The sequence below is a fragment of the Notamacropus eugenii genome, chromosome 2 (assembly GCF_028372415.1).
Source record: "Notamacropus eugenii isolate mMacEug1 chromosome 2, mMacEug1.pri_v2, whole genome shotgun sequence".
NCBI lineage: Eukaryota > Metazoa > Chordata > Mammalia > Diprotodontia > Macropodidae > Notamacropus > Notamacropus eugenii.
The window spans coordinates 405,570,021-405,592,637 of NC_092873.1; the positions used below are offsets into that span (position 1 = coordinate 405,570,021).

The 22,617-nt window shown below is 37.0% G+C and overlaps 1 protein-coding gene across 3 annotated transcripts in view; it reads left to right on the forward strand.

Annotated features, from left to right (window-relative positions):
* The first annotated feature begins 7,308 nt into the window (after window positions 1-7,308).
* The window catches only part of CATSPERE (catsper channel auxiliary subunit epsilon), a 212,718-nt gene continuing 197,409 nt past the window's right edge, over window positions 7,309-22,617 (forward strand). For 2 of the 3 annotated variants that reach the window (XM_072647630.1, XM_072647632.1), the window contains exon 1: window positions 7,309-7,442. In XM_072647630.1, coding sequence (XP_072503731.1) covers window positions 7,378-7,442 — 65 coding nt within the window. In that variant the 5' untranslated portion in view covers window positions 7,309-7,377. The remainder of the gene's footprint in view (window positions 7,443-22,617) is intronic. The other variant, XM_072647631.1, reaches the window with a different exon arrangement.

Genomic DNA, 22,617 nt, shown 5'->3' on the forward strand with positions numbered 1-22,617 from the left:
AATATACTTCATTAAATATTTATCAGTTTCCAAATATTCAATTTTTATCACATTCTTTTAAAAGCTCAATTCATATGTAACAAGGTCCAGATTAAAAAATCACTTTATCTAACACCATTTCTGTTTTACAAAGGTCTCCCAAATTTTGCAATATAAGAGAATTTAGAAATACAATACAAATAATAGATTTCATATGATATAAATTATATTTCCAAATTATCACATATAAAAATCATTGATATTATTACCTTCAGCATATTAAAACCACTTTAAAGTTATCAAATATGGAATGATTACATTCAGTTAGAGAAATAATAATAATGCAGTGCTTAATATATGCCAGTTACTGTGTTAAGCACTTTACAATCATTATATAATATTGTTTTCACAACAACAACCATTGCTACCTTTCTCTTTACAAATCAAGAAACTGGGGCAAAGAGACATAAAATAATTTTCCATAATTTATACAGCTAATACATTTCTGCAGCAGGAACAGAGAAGGGTAGGATTATCAAGGGCAGAAACTGGCTGGCTCCCCACCCTATACTGCCATGCCAGGCACTGCTAGGGGCACCCAGGCTCTCCTAGGAAACAGCTGGGCTGGGCCTGCTGAGGGCTGGGTCACCTTGGAGACACTAACTGACTTGGCTTTTGATGGTATGAGAGAGGACACTGACTAAGGGCCAGGGTGGCTGCTGCTGAGACCTTTCCACTGGTGGTAATTTCTGGTGGTAGGGCTCAGGGAATGCTGGCTATAGAGCCTGACTCCCCCAACAGCTGCAGGTGCTGGAGTTAGGGAGTTGTGGGGGCAGGGTGTATGGAGGGCAGCTGTGGCTGCTATCCTTTCTACCAGAATTCAGATTTCTGTACAGTTCTCCAGCATTCTCTCTTCTTAATCTGATCTGAGAGGGGTAACAGAGAGACGTGGGCTCTAATCATCGGTAACAATCTCCTTGACTCTAGGGAAAGGGAGTATGACATGCTGAGGGAAGGTCCCTCAATACTCTCTGAGGTGCTTTCCTTTTTTCAGTATCTACACTAGCCTTTGCTTTTCTAACGAAGAACTGAGAGACATGGTCACAAAATAGGATAAAAACCAAAATGTCAAAGAATGGTTAACAAGAAGTTGCTATACTGTTTACTTATTTTTTTTTCAAGCTAGGCTTTCTGCCAAAACTGTTACCTTCATTGACTTAGAACAATGAAACTATTAACCTTGCCAATTACTTAAAAAACTTTTTTAAAAAAAGTTTATAAGATTTAATCCTTATGTTTCCTTGACACAGATTTTATAGAGTGGTACCTCAGAACTTACTAAGATGTTTCAGAAGGGGTTGATTTCTTGGAATTACCCCCCCCCCAATGTCTTGGAAGTTTTCTCCTGCAATCTTAAAATGATTCATTTCCAAATTACTTAATGATTAATATCAAAACCCCCAAAATCTATCAAAATGTGTTTTTTTAACAGTTCTACAACTTTAATTATCTAGCTTTATTTCTGTAGCCCCACCTTGGACAATGTTGGAACCACAGAAAATAAATGTCTTATGGGCTTTTCCTCTTTTCTTATAACCTAATCTCCCACACAAAGCCTAAGATGGGAGTTAGAAAAGTTAACAAATCTTTCCCAGTGTTTTTTCTAACTACAGCACTTAGAAATTTTTCTGGCTAACTGCATTCTTAAATCTTTCAAGTTAACAGAATGTAGCTCATAGCACAAACATGACACAGCCACTCTGCATCTTACAAAGACACAGATACAAACATAAAAATAGAAAGTGCACAATTAAAATGTTAATTTCAACCTGTTCCAGACTCACACAAAACCAAACACATAAGCAATTCTTACACAAAATTTTGACACATGCTGCAAATGAATATTTATAAATTAAAATTTAAAAAAGCAGACACATGCAAAAATTTGCCAATTCATGTGCAGAAAAACAGGAAAAAAAAAAACCAGGCCTTACCAGAGTGATATGAGTCAAGAAAAGGGGTCATGCAGCAGAGAACAAAAGAAAACCTACATGGAAGCAAAGAAAAGATGGACCGCATTCAACATAACACATAATATTTAATATGTAGGCTTTCTTGAAATGGAAATCTATTGCTATATATTTTGAATCCTCTCTTATGTTCTGCTATGCACATCACATTTTTTTATTTTGTATTTACGTTTTAATATTTAGGTTTATAATATGTTTCTTTTTCTTTTCTTATTATGTACTTAACTTTTAGTGTTCAAGCCTAAAATTTAAAAAAAAAAAGATTAAAAAAAAGAAAGAAAAGGGGCCCTGGAGCATTTCTCACAATGAAAAGCCAAGCTCAATCAAGGGTGAGCTGGAGGATTTGAGCAGGAAAGGGTAGTGGACTCATCAGACAAGGTGGGGGTCAGACTTCAGAGAAATAAATCTCCAGTAGTGCCTGGTCCACCTCCGCTGCTACAGGAAGGTCCAGTTGGCCCTGTTCCATGTCAAATCCCACTTCTGACACCAATTAATGTCAACCAGACCAGAACCAGACTTTAACTTGTGCATGGCCAGAGTCAAACAAACAGAGAAGGCTATGTAGGATAATTTTTTCTTCTTTTCTTATAATCTAATCTCCCGCAGAAAGCTTAAGATGGGAGTTAGAAAAGTTAATAAATCTTTCCCAGTGTATTTTTTAACTATAGCTCTTAAAAGTTTTTCTGGCTAACTGCATTTTTTAATCTTTCAAAGTAACAGAATATAGCTCATAGCACAAACATGACACAGATATTGACAGGAGAGTCAGGACACAAACAGAAGTTTTATTAATTTCAAAGTGAGGAAAATGGCACCTGCAGGCAAAAGACCCCATTCCTAAGAAGAAGGGCTTAAGACTGGTAAGGCTGGGGCCATTTATATACATGAAAAGGGTGGTCCACAACATAATCATTCTTAGATCTTGAGATAGTTCTCATAGTTAGCATTTCTTGAAACAATACAGGTGTTCTTTGGTCCCATGGGAATAGTCATTGTCTCAAGTCTTGGGGCCACACTTTGGAGCACAGAACCAGAGTTCTGTGATGGAAATAGGAGTGGAGTACCTGTCAGTGAAAGGGAACAGGGATTATGAACATGTGAAAGATGGCCCTGGGAAATAAGGGGAACTAAATCCCTCCTTGAACACCTGGTGCTGGTCCAAGCAATACTTTGCCAGAGGGTGATATCATCCTGAGTACAAAGGTTTATTATTATGCCAAGCTCAGAACACAGCCTGCTTGCTGGGTCTTAGCTCTTGGAAACAGGGTGTCTCCAAAATATTGTGACACAGTTGAATACATTTCCAAATTATCCCACATAGAAAATCATTCATCTTATTACTTTTGGCATTCTATACTAATTACTTATGAACCTCAGTACAGAATAATCCACTATGGAACAATTACATCCAACTGAAAAATAACAATAACATTTTTATTATGATTACCATGTGCCACATATTATGTTATTTGTTTTTGTTGTTCAGTCATTTTTAATTGTGTCCAATTCTTTTTTACCCCATTTGGGGGTTTTCTTGGCAAAAATACTGGAGTGGTTTGCCATTTCCTTCTCCAGCTCATTTTACAGATGAGGAAACTGAGGCAAATAGGGTTAAGTGACTTGACCAGGGTTCCACAGCAATTAAGTGTCCAAGGCCAGACACTGTCTTAAGCACTTTACAATTATTATATCATTTGATCCTCACAACAACCCTGGGAGGTAGATGCCATCATTATCCCATTTTACACAAGAGGAAACTGAGGCAAACAGGTGAATGACTTGTTGAATATCACATAGCAAATAAATTTCTGAGGCAGATTTGAATTCAAGTTTTCTGCTCTGGGGAGTTTCCATATATGTCTCCTTACTATCAAATATCAAATGTATTTTCCATTAAGTTCTAGTTTACCATAATTATCCTAGTACAACACATCTCACTATAAATGAGACCACATAATTTAGTTTCAGGACAAAAAATTTCAATCAAATCAAATTTGTGTATGATCACAAAAGGTAACATTCTGAATCTCAATTTTCCTCCTAGGACCATAAACAGCCTACTTCCAAATTTTAGGAGTCCCCAGTAGTCAGCTGTCATGTTATAACTTGCTAGGATACTGACTGTTTGAAATTGCTAATAGGTGTTTCTTTAAAAGTTTTCTCATATCCTTCTTATCCCAACAGAACTAAGAGCTTCTCTAATCTTTTTCCAAACTCTAAAGCCTTTCCCCCTTAAACCTCTATTCATGAAGTCAGTACAAATCTGACTTCAGCTTTCCTTAACTTTCTACCTATTTCCTCTTATCTTTACTTGCTTAAATTTTCTCTCTTCCTTCCTTTTTATAACTCTCCAGGGAACTTAGATTATAGCCTACTAATTTACCCAATTAAATTCTGCTGAGTCAAATGACTATTACAACTGATTTCCACAAACTAGGAGAAAAAGGAAATGGAAAAAAAAATTCCTTCCTTTTCACATCTGCCTTTATCTCTGCCTTCTCTAGCTGTACATGATGGTAGAGGCAGAAAGAATCTCACAGTTTCATCTTTATCTCCCACAGAGAATGTGATCAAAGGTCAGTGAGAGTAAATAGATCAGATTGATGTTTCATTAGTGTCTCTCTCTCTCTCTCTCTCTCTCTCTCTCTCTCTCTCTCTCTCTCTCACACACACACACACACACACACACGCCTTCTAAGTTCCCTTTCCATCATTAGTCATTGTGAATATTTATCCCCATTATCCACAACAGGATATAGGCCCAACAGATGTGGGGCTGGGGTTGACACTCTTACACAGTGGCTGTTTTCAGATGAGGCCTGTCAAAATAATTTGGAGATATCCTGTTTTCCAGAATTAAGGCCTAACAAGCAGGCTGTGCCCTGAGCTTGGCATAACAACAATCCTTTGCACGCAGGTTGATATCACCCTCTGGCAAAGCGTATTGCTTGGACCAGCACCAGGTGTTTACTGAGGGAGTTAGCTTTCCCTATTTCCCATGGCTTTGTTTCACATGTTCACAATCACTGACAGGTACTGCACTCCTGTTTCCATCACAGAACTCTGGTTGTATGACTGGAAGAGTGAGCATGACCCCCAAGAATTGAGATGGAACTATGGGAACAGTAACTCAAGACCTAAAATGATTATGTCATGGTACAGCTCAGGATGTATATAAGACCTGCCTTTAGTCCAGCATGTTAAACCCTCCTTCATAAGAGGGGGGGCTTTTATATGCATATATCATTTTCCTCTCTTGTATCCAGACTCTCCTGTCTCTAGCCTGCTCTGTTGGTTTGGCTCTGGCCACCCACGGGTTAGTAGCATTTTGGATCCAGTTGACAGGCCCCTCTTCAGTTTTCTAAACTTCCTTTCCATTCTTTCATCCCTTCTCTTCAGTCTTTTCCCTTCTGTTTCAAAGGCACTCTCAACAGCGTTAAAAAAAATTCAATTTTGACCAGGCTTTTGATCTTTAAGTCTTATTTTTAGCATTCAAAGACCTGACTTTTATCTGGCCTAATTTTCTTCCCACAATTTTCTCAGTCCCCACCAAGTCTCATCGCTTAGTTATGGACATAACTGTCAGGATTTCTTTTGTCCGAAGCTGTAACTGCTTGTGTACCCTAGAATCCACAGGAAGTTCGCCCTTCCTGCTTGATTTTGAATACTGGTATTTCCTTGCAATGAGATGCCTCTGTGCTTGCAAGTCCATGGTTTTACTTGCCTCTCAGTGCACAAATGAGAGAGGGAAATCATCAAAATCTGTGTTGGGGGATCTACTTTTCCTTTACCTTTCCGAGTTTGGGATTGGATTGGAATTAACCAATCGCTCACTCTGGTTGACTGCTGGGAAAGTCTCTCTGGGACACCACAGTGTCGTCTTCCAGGGTAAAATTCCTCAGTGACATACTCAGGGCAAAGTGATTCTTCTGGCTGAACTTTGACAAAAATTGTTAAAAGAGAAATCTTTGTTTAACCCTTGCCCTCAATAACGAAGTAAACCCAGAAAAAGAAAATTTAAAGGAGTTTATCGTAGCACCCAAGGTAGAACCACGCTGAATGCGGCCAGGGGCCAAATTCAAGTCAAAAGGTGAGTTTCGTAGGAAGAGAAGGCAATCCTGACAAGTACACATTTCTAGTGAGCTCATGTTATCTCAGAGAAGAGTTTTCAATTTGGGAAGTTGCAGATTTCTAAAAGGGTATCAAAGCACGTGCAGCTGTCCTTTCCTGTGCATGGGTGGGTTGGCATATCCTTCAGCTGCCGATTAGCACCTACTCTTCGGATTGGTACGTACTATGGTCACCCGTTAGGAGAGGGCAACCACATACAACTAGGAAAGGGGGATGGAAAATCATGGGTTCACAAATTAATTTGGTGGTAGTGGCTAAATTCTGTATAGAATATATGTGTGAGATATTTTTCAATTAAAAAAAAAGCAATGTAAAAAGGTATATTTGCTTCCTTATCAGTTATTCCCCTGGAAGGCAAAAAGTCTGTGATTCTCCAGAATCCAAACCCTTATTTTAAGAGGTGAAGAAACTGAAGCCCAAAGTGATGAAATAATTTGTCAAAGACTTTGAACACAGACTTTCCCCTCTAATAAGTACGGTATTCTATTGGACACCAAGTTTCTTCCCAGCTTTAACATTGTTTGAATGGAAAGTGTTATCACAGTCACAGTGGTTGATAATGTTTTTAATCGGGATGTAGTATCACTAGAGTGTAAATGTTGCCTTTTTTCTCCCCTATCTGACCCTGTAATTTCATTGAGGAGGGGAGCTTCTCCTCATCACCATTGTAGGGCAATAAATCATTTGGGGCCTGTGACTTGCCTAGAGTCATATGGCTCTTTAGTGTAAAAGGTGGAACTTACTCGTGTCAACCTAATTTCGAGGCAGGAGGTCCCTCATTCACTCTTCCATTCTGCTTCACTACTATAGTCGATAGTGCATTAGTAAAACTGGGTTCAGGTGCTCAGTGCTTTAGCACAAAACTTCCTACAAGGCCAACCAGCCAACTTCTTTCGGTATAAATTCCATCAGCCTTTTCCTTCAGGAATTTAAAATAATTTTATCTCTTTCCCACAATGCGACCCTTGTTGTTAACGCAGGTACAGGTTGTACAGGCACGCAACGACCAGGTTTCGTGATACCCCTAGGTGCCCACTTTTTGCTAGTGAGAAGGGGATCAAGTATTAATTACCGCTCTTTGACATCGCTCCCTCCCCTTGCAGACCCAGCGCAAGGCAAAGGCTGGAGCAAGGTTCTAAGATCTTGGCCGCGTGCCTAGTTCGTTGGGCTCAGCGTCCCAACTTGAGGTGCTGGGGAAACCTAGTTGCTTGCGGCTGTGGGTTCTTTTTTCCTCGCCATGTTTTGGGAGAAAGTCCTCGCTTCCGGAGTATTATTGCTTGGCTGCAGCTCAGCTTTGTGGAGGTAACAGACAAACTTGGGGCAAGAGTTGAGCGATTTCGCTGCCGGAGCGCCAGGAAGCTCCTGTGCACAGTGGGGGACTTGGGCGTCAAATGGCTTGAGCTCTTAGGTTTTATTTAGTCGCCTTCTGCTTGATTCGGAATGGAGAGAGCCACTGATCTCATTGCTTCTCCCCCGAGGACCCCGTTTCTGTGCTAGCTTTCCTCTTCCTCGAAACTCATCCTTCAGCATATGAGGGTGGGTAGAAATCATGCCATTTGGCTGACACTTTGACAACTGCGAACACTTTTTAAAAAATTGAGTCGAACAGTAAGAATTAAGCGTGAACAGGACCAATATACCTCCTTTAACAAAATGAAGAATGGATCTCTTTAGCGCTTTGTATTAAAGGGAAGAAACTATCAGAATAAGGAAAAGATTTACTGGCGTCGGCTCTTAGAATGTAGAAGTTCTTTCTTTGCACCTCAGCACTTAGCATAGAGCCTGGCACGTAGTAACCACTTAATCAACACTGGTTGATTATCTCACAGAGTTGTTGTGAAGATGAAACGAGATAATATAAATCATCTCTGTCTCACCGGAACCTAACTATCCCTCTCTGGCTAATAATGGGCAGGAAAAGGTAACAAGGTAGCGGGAGGATATGTGAAATGGACGATTCCCTACCTACCCACTGAATCCCTTTGTGTTCTTAGTACTGAAAGAGTTATCAGTTTATCTTTATATAAAGTGAAACCTGTTAACATCGATTGCTCAACTAGTATTTTTTTCCTGCACTATATGATAAAAAGATAAGCTGATGGCTTGTTATCAGAAAGCCCTTCTATCCTGATGTTAACGCATCTTCAGCCTAATATCCTTCGGCATTTGTGGCTGTAGAATTCTGGATTGAGAATTCAACTTCAGAATGATGTCCCTGAGAAAAGAAAAGATATAACTTTTATGTAAGAAAAAAACAGCTATATTCAGAACATTATATTTTCTAAGGCAGGACAGGAAAGGGGATTTAATCACAATAGGAAGATTTTCAATAATAGTTGAATCATATAGCATTTTCTGGTTAACCTACCTTCCCTGCCTCTCCCCACATTGTTCTTAGCAGAGGATCTTTCCTCCTACTTTACTAAGAAAATAAAGATGAGCTGCCTGGATTCTCCTGTTTCAAGACTTCAAAACCCTCTTCAGGGATGGGGAACCTGCTTACACCTTCATCCACACTCCTATTCACCTACCTATTCTCCAATCTTTGAGAAAACAAGTTCTTTGAGGACAAGGACTAGTTTTGTATTTCCAGTATCTTGCAGATAGTAGGTGCTTAATGGATGCTTTTTGATTGATTTGGCCCTTCTTTGCCTACTTGTGCTCTGGATCGAAACTCTTCCCAACTCCCTTTCATTAATTCCCTTGGTCCCATCCTCAATCTATCCCTAGGAACTGACTTCTTCTCAATTGCCTATAAATATTCTAAAAAGCTTCCTGTGAGGCTGTGAAAATGGAAAGAAGGGACTCTATACAAGACATCCTTCAAAGGTAGAAATGACAGTGACATTCAGTGACTGTCTCTGTGCCTCAGTGACAGATTGAATATGTGGAGTGAGTGTGGGGAGAGATGTCAAGGACTGTCTGCCCCTCAGGAAGGATGATGACATTCTGTAGGATAAGAGACTTAGAAGAAGGGGGAGGGTGTTTTGGATGTATTGAATTTGAGATGCCTAGGGGACATGCAATTTCAGATGTCCAGTAGGCACGTGGAGATTAGAAGAGAAGTTAGGGCTGCAAAGGGATGTTAAATGAATCCATGGGAACCTGATTAGATTACCAAGCAAGACAATATAGAGGGATAAGAGGGCCCAGGAAAGACCCTTGTGGGGACCCCATATTCTTAGTGGAACAAAGATCCAGCAAAAGAGAATCAGAAGTAGTCAGATAGGAGGAGAACCAAAAGAGAGAAGTGTCACCAAAACCAAGAGTGTATTCAGGAGAAGAAATCAGTCATGTCAAATGGTGCAGAGAAATCAAAGAAGATGAGGACTGGGAAGTTCATCAGATGTGGCAGTGAAGACATTATTGGGAACTTTGAAGAGAGCAGTCTCAGTTGAAAGATGAGGTCAGAAGACAGACTGAAGAGGAGTTAAAAGAGGATGAGAAGAGGTCTCTTCCTTCACAATGGAGCAACGGATGGGGAAGCCTTTTCCACCCTGCAGTTGAAACCAAGATCTCCTGTACTAGTATTATCATACTGCAATAGTACTACCTCCTTTCATTATTTCACTTTGATTCTTTAGATTCTTTACTTTTCCACATGAATTTTGTGATTTTTTCTGGTTCTGCAAAATATCCATTTGATAATTTGTACTGATATAACACTAAAACTGTAAATTAACTGTCATTCTTACTATATTGGCATGTCCCGGCTATGAACAATGAGTATTCCTCCAGCTACCTGTTATTCTTTATTTCTGTAAGAAGAACTTTATAATTATATCTATACAAGTATTTTATGTGACTTGATAGATTGATTCCCAAGTATTTTATGCATTTTGTAGTTAATTGGAATAGGATTTCACTTCATATTATTGTCTCTCGGTCTTTGTAATTCTTATTATAGAGAAATGCTGTTGATTTTTAAGGGTCAGTTCACAGCCTGCAACTTTGTTGAAGCTATGATTCTCTCAATATCTGTACTGATTTTCTAGGATTTTAAAAAGTAAATAATCATTCCATTAGCAAATAGGAATCATTTTATCTCCTCTTTACCTATCTTTATGCCTTTAATTTCTTTCTCTTGCTTTTAGCAACCTGCTTCTAGAATGTTATCTGATAATAGTGGGGGAAATGGCCATCCTTGCTTCACTCCTCAATTTATTGGAAAAACTTATTGTGCATCTCCATTTCATATGATATTTATTTTTGGTTTTAGATAGACACTTTTTATGATGTTAAAAAAGTCCCTCTATATCTATAGTCTATGGGTTGTTTTTGGTTTTTGGTTTTAAGCATAAATTAACTTTGTAGTTTGTCAAAGGTTTTTTCACTTTGCATCTACTGTGATAATCAGGTGGCTTTGGATATTTTTGTTTGTAATATGATTATGTTGATTGTTTTCCTAATTTTGAACCATCTTTGCATTCCTGATATAAATACAGCTTGATCATGATGAATGATTTCTTTGATCACTGTAATCTGTTTGACAGGAATTAATTTAAATTTTTTTTAAATTGAATTGAATTTTTGAATTGATATTTATGTTCTATAGTTCCTTATACTTTATCCTTCCTAGTTTAAGTATTAGGACTATATCTCATTAAAAGGAATTTGGTAGGGTGCCTTTTCCCCAATTTTTTGAGAATTGTTTGTATGGTATTATTACCAATTTTTCTTTAAAAGTTTGATAGAATTGTCTAGTGACTCTACTAGATACAGGAGGGTTTTTTAAAATTTGGTAGTCCTTTTATAAGTAGTTTATTTTCTTCTGAGATTGAATTATTTAAAATATTTATTTCATTTTCTGCAAGTTCAGATATTTTATATTTTCCAGGTATCCCTCTTTTTTGTGTATCCTGTTTTGGTAGTATGTAACTATACATACTAGGTTCTGATCATTCTTTTTATTTCTTTTGGTTTCATTGTGGTTTTACCTCATTCATTCACTGTTTGGTTGACTTAATTTTTCTGTTATCTTTTTTAAAAATCAAATTGACTAAAGGTTTATCAGTATTATTAGTCTTTTTAGAGAACAAGTTTTTAGTTTTATTTATTGTTTCTGTAGTTTTTTGTGTCCAGTTTATCTATTTCTCCTCTAATTTTTAATGTCTCCTCCTTTATGATTATTTTAGGTTGGTTTGTTTGTTGACTTAATATTTTTTAAATGCCTATCCAGTCCATTAATCCCTTCTTTTTACTTCTTTTAGCATTTTGTTTGTAAGGATATAAATTTTTCTCCTGAAGACTGCTTTAGCTGCACTCCAGAAATATTGATGTGTTGCTTCATCATTATTTTCTTTTTCATAATTATTAGTTGCTTCTATGATTTCTTCTTTGATCAACTCATTGTTTCAGTTTTCATTATTAGGTTTCCACTTGGATCTGTGTCTTTCCTTTATGCTTCCTGAACTGATGACTTTTTAACTACATTATGATCTATAAAAAATGTGTTTGCTAATTCTTCCTTTTTACATTTGTTTGCAATATTTCTGTGCCCTAATACATAGTCAATTTTTATGAAAATTCTATGTGATGCTGAGAAATATGAATATTCTTTATCAGTATTACTTAGAAGATGTCATAAGCTTTTTTTAAACTCTAGCTTCTCCTACAATTTGTTCAATTCTATATTTTTGCTTTTGTTTATCTTTCTATTAGATTTATTGAAAACAGAGAGAGACATTGTAATTTCCTGTCACTATTATATTACTATGTCTTGTATTTCAGTTAATTTTTCCTTTATGAATTTGAAAGTTAAGGCCTTTAGAGTATATAAACTTAATATTGATATTGGTTTGTAGTCTACAGTTCCTTATAGGATAATGTAGTTTCCATGTTTAACTCTTTTTATGTTTTGATTTTTGTTTTTGTTTTGTCTAATAGCATGATTACAACTCCTCCTTCTTTGGACTTACCAGATAAATAGAAAGTTTTGTTTCAACCTTACTTTTATTCTGTTTAGGTACATTCCCTAGAAGGAACATATTATGAGATTTTCTTTTCCTGTCCAATCAGTTACTTTTTCATTTTATTGGGTTTTGTAATCCATTAAAGTGATTCAAAGTTATGAGTGTTACGTTTATATATTCCTCCATCTGTGTTAAATGCTTTTTTTTTCTGAATTAGGACTTTGTCACCTCTTCCTCTATAAATGCAGTAATTTGTGTTGCAGTTATTCTTGCTTCATCTACACTATTTTCACCATTTTCTTCACCTCATCTCAAGTTCCTCCATCCCCCATTTGTTACCCTTTCCTCTAATTTTGAGATGTTTAACTTATTAATTTCTTTTCCTTTTATATAAATCTTTTATAAATCTTTCCTCCTTTTCCCCTCCTCAGTTAAGCAGTCAAAATCCACTTTCTTCACCCTCCCCTTTAACTTGTTTTATCAGGTTTTTACTTTCATTTTCTGCACCTAATAGATTTCATTATCTTTATAATTTGTCTCCACTTTCTGTCTGTCCTAGAGTTTTATCCTTTGATTCATGGCCCCTTTCCTTATTTACTCCTCCTTTGCTCTAGTTATTCCTCATAGAATTTAATTTTTGAAGATACTTTTGAAGGATTTTCTCTCTTCTAAACAGTTTGCATTGTTGACCTTGGTCTCCTTTTCTGTTTGTGCCTCGCTCTGGAAATACTGATTCCTGAAGATGATAATCAAGAATTTTCCTTCTGTCTCTAATTTTGACATTCATTCCTACCATTTACCACCCCCATCATAATTTTGTCCCATTTGTCATGAAATCTCCTGTCTTTGTTTAAGTCTTCCCTCTCTTCTAGGTGTCAGTTACCAACAAGATGTCTGCTTATGAAGCAAAAGTGAGTGGTCACTTTAAGCACCAAATCATTTCAGACTATACCCATTGCAATGTCTGCATTTTGATTTATAGAATCTTTCTCTTCTCCCCCAGGAGCATTTTTCAGTGGGACTCCTTCCCCCTAGTGAAATAAAATTTCCTCTGTCCTTTCCCCTATTTCATTTTCTCCATTTACCTCGTCATCCATTCTCTTCTAGACCCCCTTCTTCCTACAAGACTACAGGAGTTATTTCCCCTTTGTTGTTAAAACCTTTACTTGATTAGATTATATCATATATTTTCTCCCTTTATTTATTTTTTCCCACTCATTTTCTCTTACCATCACATTGTGCAATTCATCCCTTCCCACAAAAAATTTAATTCATTTGTCAGCAGGGTGTTGTGAGGTTTAACTCATGATCTTTCACCCCTGTTTCTCTAGCTTCACTCCTTCTAGTTTACTTCTGCTTTCACCTTTGTCTCCTTCTGTACTTTTAGAAAGAAATATGTTGATGATATCTCTGTTCTTTTATTGATTCTGTATTTGTTTGCTTTTTATCCCTGTTGTCTGAAGTGTTTGAAAAACAAAATAGTTTTATTCAGAACTTTTTTTAATTAAAGTTTTGAAGACCTCTTTTTCATTGAACATGCAGCTTTATTGTTATCATTATTAATGAGTAGTCTCAGTTTCGCAGGGTTTGTCACCTTGGTTTGCATCTTGAGAACATTGTACCATAGTGTTCCATTCCCTCTTCTAGTTTCTGGTGCATACAGAATAGTCCTGTGTTATTCAAATTTTCTTTCCTTTCTGTTTGATGGTACTTTTACTAGTCACTTGCAGAATTTATTGTCCCTCATTGAAATTGTTCAGTTTAACTATTGTGTGTCTTAGAGTTGGCAGCACAAGGTTTTTTGTTTTGTTTCTATGGAGATTATTTGTAGATTCTTTCAAATTGCCCCTTGTTTTATTTTCATAAGTTTTGGGCAGATTTTAAAAAATATTTTTTTACATGATTATCTCTTCAGGTTTTCTGACTTATCATGTTCTTCAGTGAAACCTATCATCCTTAACTTGTTTCTATGCATCCTGTCTTGGAGATCAGTGTGTTTTGCTTTTATGGAAATCATGTTCTCTTTTCATATTATTGCTCTGTTTTTCTTCTTCCAAATTGTTCTTCACTTTTGTATATTTTTATTCTCAATCAATTCCCTATTTTGCTTCTTTGGTGAAGTCTGCCATCACAGATTCAAGTTTTTCTATTTTACTAGTTATTTCTGCTGTGCAGACCACAGATTCTGCCTTTACTTTTTCTTATTTTCCTTTTAAATCATTTGGAAATTTTTCTTCATGGTTTCATGCTCTCTTGGAAATCCACAAGAATTCCCTTATCAGGTATTTACCCATTTTTCTTTGTCTTGCCATATTTATTCATAAATGTCTGGATTCATTTAGTTGATCTATAGGCTATATTCCCTCTGTTATTAAAATCTTCCCTATTGATTTATCTGCTTATGATAAAGGTTTTTAACTGAGTTTTCTTTCCCCTGAGATCTTGGTGATTTCAGTCTTTTTTCCCTTATATATGCTAGTTTCCCATTTTCTGATCACTTCCCCTTTGATGAAAGTTGCCCTGGGAGCTAGACTTCTCTAGGTGAGACAGCTAGACTGTCTCAGTCTCCTGCCATGCTTGTGAATTGTGTTTCATTGGTCTCAGTCTCTAGCCTAAGAGACTTCTGGGGTCACAAAGCTGGCTCCAGTTAGATGCTGGGACCTTTCTCTCATGTTTAATTGAGTATCACATGGCTGGCATCCTCTTCCAGTTCCCTCTATTTTTCAATTCTCTAGCTGAGCTCTCTTGTAGCTCGGAGCACTGCCACGCTAAATCCCAGAGACAGCAAGCTATGTTTGTTTTGTGACCCAAAATAGGGGAGAGATGGAGAGGACAGAGTTGAATTTTGTTGCAAACATATGGGTCAGCTTGTGTAGCCCTGCCTGAGTATGGTGATTAATAGGGTTTGGGATTCTTCTTGAGTACATTAAGGGTTAGGGATTAGCCTTCTCTCGTGCTAGTTCATCTTGTTACTACCTTATTAGGGTTCTTGGTGTCATATAGTTCATAGAAATAGTGGAAATTACTCTGTCTATTTATATAATTCATATCCAATGGTCTCAGGCCATGGAAGAGCTCAAAAAGGATTTTGAAAATCAAGTAAGAGAGGTGGAGGAAAAACTGGGAAGAGAAATGAGAGAGATGCAAGAAAATCATGAAAAGAGGGTCAACACCTTGCTAAAGGAGACCCAAAAAAATGCTGAAGAAAATAACACCTTGAAAAATAGGCTAACTCAATTGGCAAAAAAGGTTCAAAAAGCCAATGAGGAGAAGAATGCTTTAAAAAGCAGAATTAGCCAAATGGAAAAGGAGGCTCAAAAGCTCACCAAAGAAAATAGTTCTTTAAAAATTAGAATGGAACAGATGGAGGCTAATGACTTTATGAGAAACCAATCTGCCAGATCATGCTAGCTTCAGAGCATCCAAGGTCCACATACTAAGTCTTTCTTACCATCCTGAGAAGTTTTTTGCCTTCTTGAGTCTTTTTCAGTGACCCTCTTTGCTTATTGCCTCCAGGTACAGAAACTTACAGACTACTAATGTCTCTGGTCTATTCTTAATAACACTGGAATTCTGAGGACTTGCTTGCCTGTGCTGCTCTAGACTTTATTGGAGCTCCCCTTTCTAATTTCCTATAAACATCTGGCTGACATTTTTGCATAGTTTCAGGTAGAAGATGTTATTTATTCTGAATTCTAATTGGATATCTTGATCATTATTCAATCTGGTACAAATTTCAGATTTTTACTAGATTAAGTAAGTGGGAGCTTGGTTTCCTGCCTCCCAGTCATACACCACCTTGACATCTTTGTTGCTTGTTTTTAACATGCATCAGTGTTTCTTTTCTCCAAAGCTTTTTGTGTATGCATTGATATAATCATGTGACTTTCACTCTTTTTATTAATTTGTTCTTATTTTTCAGCATTCATTTTCACAAGATTTTGAGTTCCATATTTTCTCCCCATCTCTCTCCTTCACTTATCCCAAGACATCGTGCATTCTGATTACCCCTTTCCCCAATCTGCATCCCATCTATCACACCCCTCCCTTCTCTCATTCCTTTCCCCTCTATTTTCTTGTAGGGCAAGATAGATTTCTATACCCCATTGCCTGTATGTCTTATTTCCCAGTTACATATAAAAACAATTTTTAACATTTGTTTTTAAAACTTTGAGTTCCAACTTCTCTCCCTTCCTCCCTCCCCACCCATCCCCACTTCTCAGTGGCAAGCAATTCAATATAGGTTATACATGTGTAGTCATGCAAAACACTTCCATTAGATACATGTTATGAGACTAACTATATTTCCCTTCATCCTATCCTGCCCTTTATTTATTCTGTTCTCTCTTTTGATTCTGTAATTCCTCAAAAGGGTTTACTTCTAATTACTCCCTCCTCCCATTTGCCCTCCATTCCATCATACCCCACCCCCTACTTATCTCTTCCCCCCTACCTTCCTGTAGTGTAAGATGGATTTTCATACCAAACTGAGTGTGTATGTTATTCCCTCCTTAAGCCAAAGCTGATGAGAGTAAGGTTCACTCTTTCCCTCTCACCCCCCCTCTTCTTCCTTTCCATTGAATAAGCTTTTTCTTGCCTCTTTTATGTGAGAGATAATTTACCACATTCTATTTCTCCCTTTCTCCTTCTCCCAATATATTCCTCTCTCATCCTTTAATTTTATTTTTTTAGATATCATCCCTTCCTATTCAACTCACCCAGTGCACTCTCTCTCTCTCTCTCTCTCTCTGTCTCTCTCTCTCTCTCTCTCTTTCTCTCTCTCTCTCTCTCTATATATATATATATATCTATATATTATATATATAGATATATATGTATGTAGTATATAATCCCTCTAACTACCCTAATACTGAAAAAAGTCTCAAGAGCTACAAATACTATTTTTCCATGTAGGAATATAAACAGTTCAACTTTAGTAAGTCTCTTATGGTTTTTCCTTCCAGTTTACCTTTTCATGCTTCTCTTGATCCTTCTGTTTGATAGTCAAATTTTCTTTTCAGCTCTGGTCTTTTCATCAAGAATGCTTGAAAGTCCTCTATTTCATTGAATGACCATTTTTCCCCCTGAAATATTATACTCAGTTTTGCTGGGTAGATGATTCTTGGTTTTAATCCTAGTTCTTTGACTTCTGGAATATCCTATTCCAAGCCCTTCAATCCCTTAATGTAGAAGCTGCTACATCTTGTGTTATCCTGATTTTGTTTCCACAATACGTGAATTGTTTCTTTCTGGCTGCATGTAATATTTTCTCCTTGTCCTGGGAGCTCTGGAATTTGGCTCCAATATTCCTAGGAGTTTTTCTTTTGTTATCTCTTTTAGGAGGTGATTGGTGGACTCTTTCAATATCTATTTTACCCTCTGGTTATAGAATATCAGGGCAGTTTTCCCTGATAATTTCTTGAAAGATGATGTCTAGGCTCCTTTTTTGATCATGGTTTTCAGGTAGTCCCATAATTTTTAAATTGTCTGTCCAGGATCTATTTTCTAGGTCAGTTGTTTTTCCATTGAGATATTTCACACTGTCTGTTTTTTTTTTTCATTCCTTTGGTTTTGTTTTACAATTTCTTGATTTTTCATAAAGTTGAGATTTCCAGTTGTGGGAACCAGGACGGCAGAGTGATCAATAATTGCTATCTCCCTCCCCTTGTTGACCTTGATGAGCCCAGAGACTATCTCCCTGGGAAAAACCCTGGAACAGTGGGAGCAGCAGAAGGGGTAAACAGACTTTACCCCATGATGAAGATTGCTAAGAAGGGTCCCTCTTTATGCGACTGAAGGGGATCAGTGCAGGATCAGAGTTGTCTGAGACAGCCCCACCTCCACAAACCAGGAGAAGATTCTGAGCCCCAGAGGGAAAAGCCAGCAACCACCAACACAAGTACACCAGGCCTGCCTCAACACCCCAGGGGAATCGGGAAGACACTAGTGCAGACATGATCAACAATCACTGAACTTGCCTATGTTCTAGCTCAGCAGAGGAGACCTCCTGTGGCCAGATCACCCCTCCCCCACACTTAATGAGCTAGCTCCAGGGTAACTGTGGGGAAGCCCAAAAAGACCTCACCTGGCCTCTGCTTTCCAACACCAACCAGCTCAGCACCAGGTAAGCTGCAGCATTTTAGCTTCTAGCTGAAAGAACCAGAGACCACAACACACAAAGCCTCAAGTTTCAGGCACAAGAACTCTAGGACAGAGCCCTCTATGCTGCAGACACAGATATCTACTTTGAAAAGCCAGGAAAGGAGTGATTATCATGAGTAAGAAGTGAAGCAGAAAAGAAAAGACCATAGAGTCCTTCTATGGGGGACAAGGACCAAAACACAAATACCAAAGGCATTGAGGCTGTACTCCTATATGAAACTTGAGAAGCGAATATGAACCAGTCTGAAGCACAAAGAGCCTTCTTGGAAGAGCTGAAGAAGAATTTTAAAAGCCAAATTAGAGAAATAGAAGAAAAACTGATGAATGACTTTAAAAATATGAAAAAAGAAATCACAGAAGAATTGAAAAGAAAAATTGGACTAATGGAAAAGGAGATGCAAAAGTTAACTGAAGAAAACAATTTGATGAAAATTAGAATCAGGCAAGTAGAAGTTTATGAATCTATGAGACATTAAGAATCAGTCAAACAGAATCTAAAGAATGAAAAGATAGAAGAAAATGTAAAATATATAATTGGAAAAACAACTGACCTGGAAAAAAAAACCAGGAGATAAAATATAAGGATTATTGGTCTACCAGAAAGCCATGATGAAAAAAAAAAAGCCTGGACAATATCATCCAAGAAATCATCAAGGAAAATTGTCCCAAAGTCCTAGATCCAGAGGGCAAAAAAATCATTGAAAGAATGCACTGTTCACCTCCTGAAAGGAACCCCAAACTAAAAACACCAAGGAATATCGTTGCCAAATTCCAGAACTGTCAAGTGAAGGAGAAAATACTGTAGAAAGCTAGAAAGAAACAATTCAAATATTGAGGAGTTACAGTCAGAATCACACAAAACCTTGCAGCTTCTACATTAAAAGACTGAAGAAATTGGAATACGATATTCCATAATGCAAAAGAGCTGGGACTGCAACCAAGGATTAATTACCCAGCAGTGTTGAGCAAAATATTTCAGGCAAGGAGGTGGACATTCAATGAAATAAGGGATTTCCAGACCTTTATGATGAAAAGGCCAGAACTCAATAGAAAATTTGATCTTAAAATGCTGATCTCAAGAGAGACATAAAAGGTAAACAAGGGAAAAGAAAAACTTGTTACTCAATATATGCAAATTGTTTACATCCCAATAAGCAAAGATGATACTTGTTAATCTTGAGAATTGCATATTTATTATGAAATATAAAAGGGATATACATAGACAGAGGCAACGGGTATAAAGTAAATGACGTAATAATAACAAATGTGATTTAAGAGTGCAAAGGGATTGTAATGGGAGATGTGAAAAGGACAAGGCAGAAGAAAATAAATTATATCACAGGAAGAGCTCCAAAAATATATTACATTAGAGGGAAATAGGGAAGGGATCTCAGCACTGTTTGAGAGGTACTCTCATCTAATTGGATTCTAGGAGGGTACAACAAACTCAGTTAAGTATAGAAATACAACTACCTCTATAGGCAGTAGGTGGGGAAGGGGGAAAGAAAAGGGAGGGGAGGCTAAAAGGGAGGTAAGAAATAGGAATGGAAAAGGTGATTAAAAGGGAGAGGGGCTGAAAGAAGGGAGGGAAGACTGAGGGAGGCAGTGGCCCACAATTAAAACTCTATTGTGGAGGGGAAGGGAGAAGGGAGAATTAAAAGCATAAACCAGGAAAAACAGAATGGGGGGAAAGAGACAGATAGTAATCATGACTGTGAATGTGAATGGAATGAACTCTCCCATAAAATGGAGATAGATAACAGAATGGATTAAAAAACATAATCCAATAATATGTTGTTTACAAGAAACACACTTGAAATGGGGGCATTTACACAGGGTAAAGGTAAATGGTTGGAACAGAATATTTTGTGCTTCAGGTGATGTAAAAAAAACAGGGGTGGCAATCTTAATCTCAGACAAAGCAAAAGCAGAAATAGATCTAATCAAAAGAGATAAGGAAGGAAACTATATCCTGCTAAAAGGCACCATAGACAGTGAAGTAATGTGAATGAAGGGTGCAAAGGGATTGTAACAGGAGAAGTGAAAAAGAGGAGACATAAAATGGTAAATTACATCACAAGAACAGGCACAAAACTATATTGCAGTAGAGGGAAAGAGGATGGAGAGGAGCATTGTTTGAGAGGTACTCTCATCTGATTTGGATCAAGGAGGGAACAACAACCTTAATTAAGTATATAAATCTAACTAGCTCTATAGGCAGGAGAAGGGGAAGGGAGAGAGAAAGGGGAGGGGAGGGTAAAAGGGAGGGAAGAAGTGGTAAGGGAAAAGGGGAGTAAAAGGGAGGGGAGCTGAAAGAAGGGAGGGAAGACTGAGGGAGGTGGTGATAAAAATTAAAACTCTATTGTGGAGGGGAAGGGAGAAGGGAGAACTAAAAATCACAAAAGGTGGGAAAGAGGATGGAGGGAGAGACACAGATAGTAATCATAACTGTGAATGTGAATGGTATAAATTCTCCCATAAAACAGGCAGAATGGATTAAAAAACATAATCCAACAATATGTTGTTTACAAGAAACACATTTGAAATGGGGGGATACTCACAGGTTAAAGATAAAAGGTTGGAGCAGAATATATTGTGCTTCATCTGATGTAAAAAAGCAGGGGTAGCAATTCTAATCTCAGACAAAGCAAAAGCAGAAATAGATCTAATCAAAAGAGATAAGGAAGGAAACTGTATCCTGCTAAAAGGCACCATAGACAGTGAAATAATATCATTACTAAACATATATGCTCCAAGTGGCATAGTATCCAAATTTTTAGAGGATAAGTTAAGCAAGTTACAGGAAGAAATAGACAGCAAAACTATACTAGTGGGGGACCTCAACCTCCCCCTCTCTGAACTTAGTAAGTCTAACCTCAAAATGAACGAGAAAGAAGTTAAGGAGGTGAATGAAACTCTGGATAAGGTAGATATGATACATCTCTGAAGAAAATTCAATGGGGAAAGAAAGGAATATACCTTTTTCTCAGTGGTACATGGCACATATACAAAAATTGATCATGTACTAGTACATAAAAACCTCACAATCCAGTGCAGAAAGGCAGAGATAGTCAATGCATCCTTCTCAGGTCATAATGCAGTAAAAATTATATGTAATCAAAGGCCATAGAAATACAAACCAAAAACTAATTGGAAACTGAGCAATCTAATCATAAAGAATGAGTGGATTAAACAACAAATTATAGAAACAATCAACAACTTCATTCAAGAGAATGACAATAACAAGACAACTTACCAAATCTTCTGGGATGCTGCAAAAACAATTCTAAGGAGAAGTTTTATATCTTTGAATGTCAACATGAATAAAATAGAGAAAGAGATCAATAAATTGGACATGCAGCTTAAAAAACTAGAAAAAGAACAAATTGAAAATCCTCAAGTAAACACCAGATTAGAAATACTGAAAGCCAAAGGAGAGATTAATAAAATTGAAATTAAGAAAACTATTGAACTAATCAATTAAAACAGAGTTGGTTTTCTGAAAAAACTAATAAAATCGATAAACCTTTGGTCAATTTGATTTTTTAAAAAAAGAAGAAAACCAAATTACCAATATCAAAAATGAAAAGGGTGAGCTAACCTCCAATGAGTAGGAAATTAAAACAATAATTAGAAATTTCTTTGCCCAACTGTATGCCCATAAATTCGACCATCCAAGTGAGATAGATGATTATTTTAAAAAATATAAATTGCTCAGATTAATAAAAGAGGAAGCTGAGTGCTTAAATAATCCTATCTCAGAAAAGGAAATTGAGCAAGCCATCAATGAACTCCCTAGGAAAAAATCTCCAGGGCCAGATGGATTTACAAGTGAATTCTATCAAACATTTAAAGAACGGTTAATTCCAATACCACATAGACTATTTGGGAAAATTGGTGAAGAAGTTCTACCAGATTCTTTTTATGATACAAATATGGTTCTGATACCTAAACCAGGAAGAGCGAAAACAGAGAAAGAAAACTATAGACCAATTTCTCTCATGAATATAGATGCAAAAATTTTAAATAAGTTATTAGCAAAAAGAATACAGCAACTTATCATGAGAATAATACATTATGATCAAGTAGGATTTATATCAGGAATGTAGGGCTGATTCAGTATTAGAACTATTAGCATTACTGATCATATCAACAACAAAATTAACAGAAACCACATGATTATCTCAATAGGTACAGAAAAAGCTTTTGACAAAATACAACACCCATTCCTATTGAAAACACTGGAAAGCATAACAATAAATGGAACTTTTAATAAAATAATAAGCATTATCTTCCTAAAACATTCAGCAAGCATTATATGCAATGGGGACAAGCAGGATACATTTCCAATAAGATCAAGGATCTTAAAACAAGGATGTCCATCATCACCACTATTATTCAAT